The sequence below is a fragment of the Orbicella faveolata genome, unplaced genomic scaffold (genome assembly GCF_042242905.1).
Source record: "Orbicella faveolata isolate gen_17 unplaced genomic scaffold, um_ofav_v1 contig_14, whole genome shotgun sequence".
Classification (NCBI taxonomy): Eukaryota; Metazoa; Cnidaria; class Anthozoa; order Scleractinia; family Merulinidae; genus Orbicella; species Orbicella faveolata.
Window position 1 is genome coordinate 9,294,413 of NW_028301541.1, and position 10,588 is coordinate 9,305,000.

The 10,588-nt window shown below is 38.1% G+C and overlaps 2 protein-coding genes across 4 annotated transcripts in view; one reads left to right on the top strand and one right to left on the bottom strand.

The window, feature by feature from the left end:
• Window positions 1-42: 42 nt before the first annotated feature.
• LOC110049090 (UDP-N-acetylglucosamine transferase subunit ALG14-like) lies at window positions 43-8,869 on the bottom strand. Of its 2 annotated transcripts, XM_020754861.2 has the most exons (6): window positions 8,655-8,869; window positions 4,094-4,248; window positions 2,315-2,437; window positions 1,364-1,423; window positions 940-1,023; window positions 277-405 (listed from the first exon to the last, which is right to left on the bottom strand). In XM_020754861.2, exons 1-5 carry the CDS (start codon window positions 8,797-8,799, stop codon window positions 943-945), a joined length of 564 nt encoding a protein of 187 aa, XP_020610520.1. In that variant the 5' UTR covers window positions 8,800-8,869; the 3' UTR covers window positions 277-405; window positions 940-942. The 2 variants fall into 2 exon arrangements, with proteins under 2 accessions (XP_020610519.2, XP_020610520.1); XM_020754860.2 differs by lacking the exon at window positions 940-1,023 and having other exon boundaries at window positions 43-405.
• Window positions 8,870-8,897: 28 nt separating this feature from the next.
• The window catches only part of LOC110049080 (TLC domain-containing protein 4-like), a 5,237-nt gene continuing 3,546 nt past the window's right edge, over window positions 8,898-10,588 (top strand). For both annotated transcript variants that reach the window (XM_089287512.1, XM_089287511.1), the window contains exons 1-2: window positions 8,898-9,077; window positions 10,018-10,195. In XM_089287512.1, coding sequence (XP_089143638.1) covers window positions 9,065-9,077; window positions 10,018-10,195 — 191 coding nt within the window. In that variant the 5' untranslated portion in view covers window positions 8,898-9,064. The remainder of the gene's footprint in view (window positions 9,078-10,017; window positions 10,196-10,588) is intronic.

The window sequence follows — 10,588 nt, forward strand, 5'->3', positions numbered from 1 at the left end:
TTAAATCCAATGTTACACAATAAGACAAGAACTGAAAGACAATCACTTCAAAATAAATTTTATTTGTTTACAATAAATAATTCCCTCTTATTATTCCCACTCTTAAATTAGTTTCAGAGTTTTCTTAGAAATACATTTGAACGTCAGATTAGATGAGGCATATGTTCTTTCATTGTTGGTTTCTGCTCCAACAAGTTAACACTGTACAAAATGACATGGGAGGTTGTCTGGTTCTCACACCAGGCGTCCAAGGTAAATTGACTTCGGGAAATTGATCTGTAGCTGTTTCCATTGAACTAGAAAGTGATCTGCAATGTAGTACATTATTTTTCCGGATAGTGACAGTGTCTTCACTCGGCAGATACTTTCCACAAACACCATTGTAATATCTTTTAAGCCAACAACCTGAAGGAATGGAATCATATTTCACAATTCTAGTTTTAATAAGTGTATGTCGCTTAAATTCAGTTCAATAATTAGACACCTATATAAATTTTGACAAATGATAAAATAATCAGTTCAACTTTCATTACTTGAGAAATACATACAAAAATAAATAAAATTATTGATTAGCTGAAATTGTCACTAGCTAATAATTATTGTCAAACAACTACACTTGCAAACTTCTCCTTTTACTTTAACAAATTCAAATAAATGCAAATCATAATAATTGAAGAAAGATCAAATAAACTTTGTATGAGGAAATCTTGATTACACGAGGACTGAGAAGCTCTTGAAGAAAATATTAACAGACCTTGGGAGTGGGGGAGTAGTTAGAGTGCTGAACTCCACATCAAGCATTCCAAGTTCGAACCCTGGTCAAAGCGATGCACTGTGTTTAATTCCTGAGAGAGCCACTTTACTGTTTCTGTTATTGTTCAGTGGGTAATTATGGGGGGCGGGCACCCAATATAAAAAGGACAGGGTTGTTCATCATACCTTTTAGAAGACTGATAAATCATGTTTTCCAGACCTCTTAGGGTGTTCAGTCTTGCAAGGTCCACAGCGGAAGCTTTTCGGTACCTTTCAGGGTATCGAGCCGCAAAAAAAATGATTATGACAGTAGATAATTTGTTGTTTTAGAATTGGTACCTTTTAGGGATGAAAGACATTTCAAGCCACACCCACAAAGCAGGATCTTGGAACCTTACAGATTTTTGTTTTTCAAAATTTCCAATGAGCAACCCCAGTCTTTGTTAAATGGGAGCCTCCCCCCTGGGGCTTGGGGGTAACCCTCTAATAGACTAGTATCTCATCCAGGAGGGGTAGAAATACTCCTCGTCTGTCTGAAAGTCACTGGGATTAGTTCTGAACTAAAAGAATAGAACACTTAAACCCAAAACAGGATTAACCTTTGTCTTACCTTAAATAAAAATGCTGCTAAACAAATTGGAATGCATGTTCCAGGCCCATTACATAAAAGCTAAAGAAGAACAAAAAAAAAAAAAAGAAAAGAAAATATTTGTGGTGCAGTCTATTATTGCACACAGACAAGATGTTATTTTTTAACATGCTAGATTCTGTTCACAGACAGTGCCTTGGTCACTTGACTAAAGAAACTCCATGTTAATGAAAAAACCAAGTGTAGATTTACAGTCATGTGGTAATAGTAATTATAGTCATAGTAACAGTACATGGATATATTTATTGTGCTGTACTCTCCAAAGGAAGGCATCAATTGGTCTGGTTACAATTTTAGAGGTTTGAATATTAACTAAAACAAATGAGAAATAAATGAATACTTACCTCATTCACATATAATAAAATGGAAAAAAAAAACAGTACTGAGCAGTGCTAATTACATTTTACGAATTGAGAGTGCAGTACACTTTAGTGAGGAGAGACCCACTAGAATTCCGTATTGACACCTTGTGTCATGTCTTAGACTTAAGTTGTTCGATGTTTCCTATCACTGTAATTTTTGTGCCAAACAATCAGCCAATGAAGACACTGGTAGCCTCTTCCAGGCATTCATTTAGTTTAATAGAGCATAGTGCAAAAAAAAACAGCAAAGTGAAAAAAGGGAGAGAAAGGCTTGGTTGTCTCGCCTTCCCACACGGCGCTTCTCCTTTATTTTTGCACACCCCAACCATATGTAACTGAATGCCTTGGAAGAGGCTAAGAAACTTGTAAGAGCTACTTTAGCCATATTGAATTTTTGTGATTGAATCCCACACAGGGAAATTTTAACCTTTTCTTGTTGCTACTTTAGTTTTGAACTTGGTCATTGTTGAGAAATTATGAAAGTTTTAAAGTAGTTATATCACCTAGTTATCTGAAATAGTGAGCAGTTAACATTTGAACTATATTTTACCAATTCTGGCTTCTCCCGCAACACAACAGGAAACGAAAAGGCCAAGGCATTCAATGTTGTAAATATAGTAGAAAGCCATGACTGGCGTACTTCTCTGCTACGTGGAATTCTCAGGATTTTAAACTACAAACAAAAGAAAGTAAGAAAGCATTCATAACATAGATAAATGTATACTCTAACTGTATGCTACAGTTAGTGTACTTTGTAGCAGTTTACACGACTTGTACTTGCAGGGCTCGAAATTGCGACTCACTGGTCGCCAATGCGACCAAAAATTGAGCACTGGCGACTAAATTTTCAGAACTGGTCGCCAGCTGGCGACTCGCGATTTGTACGATAAGTAAAGATGACCACAACACAACTTTTGTTTTTAAATCTTTAGATAGGGAAATTATTCGGATCTGGTAGCTAGTAGACAATTCACCTTTCCGTCCCCACTAAAATAATGTCTGAATATTACAAGAAAATTGTAAAAATTACTTCGACACGTTGAAACTGTGTTTACCAAGCACCATATTGTTTCAGCGGCCTCTTCCAAAACTGGGATCGCGGGCACACTGCAACACCGTGCGCTTTTCAGTTGACGTGAGAACAATGGTGGCAGATGTGATCAGTTGTGTAGGAGCCTAGACCAAGCACAGTGTTGTTTATCAGCGGCGAAAGGCGACGAAAATAAAGAACTGCGTTTTGAAGAAATACGAAAGGACCCGTGTTTGTGTCATTACGAAAACCACGGACGTAAAAGTTCTTGTGCTTCGCTCCATTTAAAATAACTTAGAAGAAAACCATCACCTGCGAACCAGAAACATCAGGGAACTTAAGCACACACGTTTTTGAGACGCGGACGGTAACCAGAAGTGAGCTTTTTTCACTTTAAACTTGTCCTCACACAACCATATTCACATTGCTAAGTATCTTTTCTTCATTAGAGATGAGTAGTATAAAAATCTGGGGGACAATATGGTCCAAGCATGCAAAATCTTCTCTTCCGGTTGCCGTCCGCGTCTCAAAAACGCGCGTGCTTAAGCTCCCTATAATCTGAGAACAACGGTATCTTTATAACAGTTTATAAGTCCTACTCGTGCTGTTTTCAAAAGTTTTAGCTCTTCATTTGTGACTTTCTTGCATGCAAAGTAACGTACAAAATCATGTTAGTGTTCCCATGTGAGTTATATAGAAAATAAGTTGGTGACCAAAATTTACAATCTGGCAACCAAATTTTTCCCATTAGTCGCCAGCTGGCTCCCAAACGAAAAAGTTAATTTCGAGCCCTGACTTGATGGATTTCCAGTAACCGTCATATAATTTTATGTGGCCCTGTGAGTAGAGGTGCATACTCCTCTAAGTTTAGCCATGTTTATATTTTTGTTGGTCAAAATTAGATTTGATACACTGTGAAAAAGTGGGTTAGACAGTAAAGCTATTGAGAGAGCTACTGTACACTAAACCAAAGAGATACTTGGAGACTACAAGATTAGGACACAACTAGGGGAGCTTGTGGTTGCAAGATTACATCAACAATGATGAAAACAACGAAGATGATGAGAACATTGACAATGATACTGATGATAATGATGATGAAGTAGTGTTGGAAGATGATGATGAAAGAGCGATAATAATAACAATGATAATGATGATAATGAAATAATGATGATAATAACAATGAGGATGATGATGATGATAAAGATGATGATGTTTCATTTAACACAAAATTATTACGTTTGTAAAATGACTGCATAAAGTACAGCAATACATTGAAAAAGGCAATTAATTGCACACCTCTGAACTTTCTTCATCTTTCCCTTTCTTAGTCTTTTCAAAGCTAAAAATTTTCTCTGCACTCATTTTGTCAGTTTCAGCAACAATGTAAATCCTTGGCTGGTAATAAGAAGAAAGCGCACCCACAAGTCTGATCACTTCAGTTGTGTGACCACCTTTAAATGAAAATTATACAATCATGAGAAAATTGCAATACATAAATTATAATAGATGGTTTTCACTGTCACGCAACGAAAAAATAAATCGAACACTATTCAGTGGATACAGTCGAGAAATTTTAATATTATAGGAGACAGGTAAAGGAGACACTTCTCCAATTTTTGGGTCTCTGCGTTTTCCCAAACTTCAGATATTCATCGAAATGTTTTGCGCAAATTTACAGAGCCCAGTATGGAGCCGCCATGTTGGTGGAGCTCTGTGCTCCACCAACATGGCGGCCGGAAAATAGTGCAAACATCTGGAACTTACTTTGGCTATTTAGGTGACTGATTATCTGAACTGAACCAACAAACATTTACACAAGCACTTTTCCTAACACTTTAACTCCTAAAAAGGCTAAAATTCACTAGATAAGTGTATATTTCTCCACAAATGCGATCGGAATGGTATGTCACGCACCGACATAACTCTGAACTTCAAACGGCACTGGTTTTTAAACCAAGCACACTATTGAGCTGAAAAGTTGTAAACAGATTTAAGTTTAGATCCCTTTATGCCTTGTGAGGATAAAAATTTTCGTGGCTCTTTAGTTTTGGATTTTGGAATTTGATGACGTCACGTGAAAACGATCTATACTGTGCTGATGTAGAGGACATGAACTCCCATCCAACCACAACATTAAAACTCAGGGTTTGCGTAATGCACCCTACAAGACCATGTTCACAAACAGGCTTAAGTATACCTCCACTAGCTGCAGCTACTGTGAGGGCTGCATTATTCAGACTATTGGCAAGTATCCAATACTGCAATGCAGAATTGCCACGCATTGTAAACACAATTCCTGTGTGCAACCTAATCACATGCTCAGAACTACGTAGTTACACTGGCCTTGTTATCCCTCATAACATTCATCCATAAGTACATGACCTTAGAAATATTTTAATAAATAACTAGGCTACAATACAACACCAGCCATTGCTGGAGAAAGATAACTTAAGGCTAACATAGGCACGCAAGGCGTGCAAGAGTTATTTTTTTGTGGGAAGTGTCAGAGATAGGAGCATTCATGGTACAGTAATGATTTGGCTAATTTCACATTTTTTCTTTGGTTGCGATGTTACATTGGTCATGGTAAGATAGCTAAATAGTAAGCCATAAAATGTTTGACTGAACAAACTACAGTAATCTGACATGTCTCCAGATTAATGTAGATACCATCTTATTTTCTGACAGGCAATTTGATTCGTTCTTTGATACAACCCGGTGTGACATGCGCACATGCATAACTCCCTCACTCACCGATTACATAACCCTTCCAACTCCCAAGAGGAATTTTTGCTCAAAAATACTCAAGTTAATTTAGGGACTTTTTCGCATTTTATACGAGACGTAAGTTTACCTTTTCACACAACACAACACAACACAATTTCACCGAAAATAGAAAGAAAGAGAAAAAAACCTCTGACACATTGAAAGTCTGATTTAATTAAATTGCACTTTAACTTGGTGCCGCGCAGTCTTCAAAGAACATTTAAACAGTTTTCATACTTTTTACCTTAAAAAATATTGGACTGAAATGAATGTCATCAAATAAAACTATTAAACTGCTACTGCAGAGACGTAAAATCTGTCCAGAAATGAAAGCTTTTTTGTTTAATATCCTGGAAACAATAGCCGATAACTTGTCAGCTCTAATTGAATTTACTTCCAAATAAAAAACAAAAGTGTTAAGTTACCATTTGTTACTAAAGATAGCAAACATCTCATGGGAAAGAGTGGTGACGATTCATCCGCTCTAATTGAATTTACTCCCATGTGAAAAACAAAGTGTCACATTACACTTTGTAACCAAAAAACAAAAATATCTTGTTATATTTGCATGCAACAAGAACAAAACAATCGTTACCCACACTTACTATTGTAAATGTTAGAACTGTTTCAAATCTAAAGTCTCGTCCCCTCTAAAACATGTCCTAAGAACTAGAAGCGACGATTCATGACCTCTACTTGAATTTACTCCTTGTGAAAAACAAAAGTATCAAGTTACCTTTAACTAAAAATAAAAATATCTTGTTGCATTTGCATACTACTAACTCACGAACTGTTTCAAACCTCAAGGCTCATCTCATTCATTTAACTAAAATCCTCAGCCTAACCCACAGAAAATGTCGAAGTAAACCCAATATATGAATAGTTCCTCCTCTTTTATAGAAGAATGAATACGGCCGTTCTGAACTTTATCGGGATCAGATCTTCTCACATACCATTTACCTTTACAACAAGAAATTTGATTGGCTGTTTATAGTAGATCCAATCTGATTGGTGTGACATACATACATCTCTCACTCACTCACTCACTCACTCACTCACTCACTCACTCACCCATTGACCCGTAACATACTCAACGCACCGACTAAGAGGTATTTTTTTGTAAAATAAATAAATAACTCAAAAATGCAATGCAATCACAATTTTATTCACAAGGGGCGTCCGCATCAATGATAATCGATGACATTCGCAACCACTTCTGAGTCATCAATTGAGCGATACCAATCCATACCAATGCAATGGCCCAATCAATTATTGATTGGGCCATTGCCCACCCCCCCCCCCGCCCGCTCCCCCTCCACACACACATACACGCTTTTGAGGGTCTAAGAAATTTGAGGGGGAGGGGGGAGTCTTTAAAGACTGTTTCTGAAGGGGTAACTGTGTATGTCAGTCGTGCCTTTGATCTTTTATAAATTCTGAAGAGGGAAGTGCGTTGGCACTTCGATCGCATGTTCTTGAGGGTCATGTTCAAAGCTACTAAATACGCTGTGGCTACATGTCCCGTAGCCGGACAGGTTTCTTAAAATACTCCGTGCCCGGCAGTGAGCCTTTTTTATTTAAAGTAAAACAACGTAAAATGAATGTTATGACAGGCGACCCCAAGAGGAATTGAACCTGGGTTGACGGCCTGGTAAGCAATACTGATGACCACTGCACCACTGCAACCAGCCGGCAATTTTCAGAATTTTTTAAGTATTTATCGAGTTACCCTTAGCATTATACACCGATTCCAGAAAAAAACCAGAAGTTGCACTGAAACGAGGCTTAATAGCCCTCGCGGTAAATATTCAAAGCAACATGGTGAACGAAGAAGAGAGGTCAATCTCTCTTATGATGATATTCCTGGCGTCAGTGTGAGCGAAGAACAGATTGAAAAATTGACACTTAGCCAGTTGAAATTCTGGCTTAAAAGTTGCCGTATAAATTAAAGTGGCGAAATAAAGGAACTTTTGGAAAGATATGTTTGTCATCCTTCGATTGTCTCGATCTCACCATTTACTCTGCTGAAGCCTGAATGATTAATTTGTTAATTAGACACCCACGCCAGGTATCGTTAATATTAAACTAGACTCAGATGCCTCGCATCTTTTCGCTCTACACAGAGATTCCTCATCAACTTTTATGCAGGGAAAACCGAGGGTACGGCTCCCAGTTTCAATTTCAGTTTCAGTTTCTCAGTTTAAAATCACTTGGCAAGAAGTGCTCGGAACAACAGAAAATATTTCCTACCGAGGTAAAATAGGTATCTCCCCTTTTCATAAGTATTTCCCACTTCTTCCTTCTTTGTTTATCTGGCTTGTCCGAAGGAAACTCAGTTGTGGAAATAATAAATCAGGTCAGTTTTTCCTTCGATTATTAGAGTTTGCAGACGCACAACACTTGTGTCCAACTCTTTTCCTTTTCCTTACCACATTTGCTCCAGACAAGTTGCTCTAACCTACATACATTCGAATTTTTTCGTTCTTCCCCAACATTTCGTCCGCCATTTTGAAAGCTTGAGGGCTATTAAGCCTCACTTGCATGCAACTTCTGGTTTTTTCTGGAATTGGTGTATTGAAAGCTAACCGTAAACAGGCTAAGCGCAGAGCTATTTAGGTTAACCAGAGTGCTATTCAGGCTGACCGTAGTGCTTTTTAGGCTAACCAGAGTGCTATTCAAACGTTTTGACTGCCGGTCATTTTATAATAGTCTACATTATAAATCCCAATATACCGGGTGCCGGGCTCACGAAAATTAGTATTCAGCCATATAAACAAGGATTTGACATTATTAACTGAATTTTTTAAAAAAAATTTTGACTGCCGCACACGGAGTATTTTGAAAATCCTGTCCGGTTGCCGGACATAGAGACACAGCGTACTAAATAGGGGGGAGGGTGCGGATATTAAATGGAATGGCTCATTGTTTACGTCCTGAGTACAGTACATCATTTCAAAAATGTAAGACGGATGGAAAAATGCCAAGGTACTTGCAAATATATTGCATATGCAGACTAGGACCAATACATCGTTATACATATATGCGAAAGCAAAAATCAATCTAAAAGTCCGATCGATGCAACATGGCGTACCTGAACCTGCGACTACCATGACTTTCACAGGTTTTCTTCTGTCCAGTGGACCATGACCTTTTCTTCTCTTTACCACGTACACAGCGCGCAGTATAACCACAAAAAATAAGAAAAGAATTACTGTAGAAATACAGCAGAAATCCATATTCCCAGTCCACAAGAAAATTCTGAAAGTTTACGAGTGACTAGCGGATTCTGTTTTACCACAAAGTGCGAACATAAACTTTTCAATGCAGCCGCTGGCCGCTAGACATATACTGGCTCAAGAAGTTCTGGCGTGACGCTCACTCACTCGCGCACAATATAGAGTCTTTTTGTGTTTTGAAGAGTATTTGTTTTGATTTCAAAGTCTTACATTCCAACACGCTTAACCGAATATATTCAAGTGGTATTGTTAAGGATTGTTAAGGATGAACGAATCCGGTAAGTGTTTCAGTCAATTAAATCATTTGTGTCGCGTTTGAGGTTTGTGATTCGTCGAAACTGTGGCGTGTAGGAATGTCATTGCTGTCTGTAGTACAAGCTCACTGAGGCTTCTGGAATTCATCGCTTCACTGGGCCGCCTCTCTTTGTTGATTTACCACATATTAAAGAGTTTAACAGTGCATTGCAGTGGCACATAAATTAAAATAGCTATATTCACGGGCTGTTTTCTAGCGCTATGGACGCGTCGGGCAGTGGGGGGTGGGGAGGGGGGAGGCCAACCTTCCCTATTTCTCCTCCCCGGGGGTTTAATTGAATTTTTGTAGGCCTTTTTTAAAATCATTATTATTATTATTTATTGATTTGTTTTTAAATGTGAATCAAGCAAGGATTTTTTAAGCATTTTACCACCAGTAAATGCATCCAACTGTTCCACAAAATATCCATACCCCTCCCCCACAGAGGGTTTTTTTTGTTTGAACCCCCATCCCCTGGTAAATTCCAGTTTTGGTTCATATTTTCACTTAAAATTTTTGCCGTTTGAGACTCTCCTCACTTTTGTTCCTATATACTAGCACACAGGCTCCTTTCCTGAATAGTGGGGTCAAATGAAGCTCGAGCCACGCCCAGATTGATCTCCTTTAGGAGTTTAATTCAAATTTTCTGAGTAGCATCCATGGCCTTTTCATATGGGATTCCCCCTTGATCCCTGGACAGTTGATATGATTTTCATATGTGAATTTGAAAAAAAGATTTTAATTGGGATCTAATGAAATAGATTCAGAAGGAAAAATAACAATATCAAAGACACAATGCATGTTTTCTCCAATTTTTAAACAGTGAAAGGAGAGTGAAGGTATAACTTAGTCAGGAATTCCCTATTCAACTGTTACTGTTCCGCAAAATGTATCCTTCATATAGTGGTGGTGTTTTCTTTCAGGTGTTGATGAATCACTACACCAAGAAGGAAAAGACCGTAGTCTTTACATTTGCACCTCCGCTGCCAGTTTTTTACTTTGCCTATTTATGTTCTACTTTGTAAGCCCAAGGTTCTCATCTCTGGTCTCCTCAGGATACCATGAACTCCCTTATGCCAAAAAAATTGACTGGGACACCAGGTAATGTATACAATATATTTATTTTACCTTTTCAAAACACGGCTGATGTCTTTGTGACATATGCAAACTAAGTTTCATATGCAGACTATTCTCAGAAAATATACTTATCTCCCCCACACAAGAGATTTTCTTGAAAGTCCCCCTTCCCCACGCCTCTGGAAATTCCAATTAACACATCATGGCCTAACAGAAGCCCACCCCACCCCTTCCCCCCAGGAAAATTCCACTTTCTTCTTTGGGGAGAGCACATGTTGTTTCTGGAACTGCATATAATGCAATGTGCTGGTCAGTTCTAGAAAATATCCATACTGGCATGCCATGGAAAATCATTGGAAATTCCAACAGGGTACATAAGTGTAGTGGACCTCAAAAGTACAAAATTTCAAAGGAATG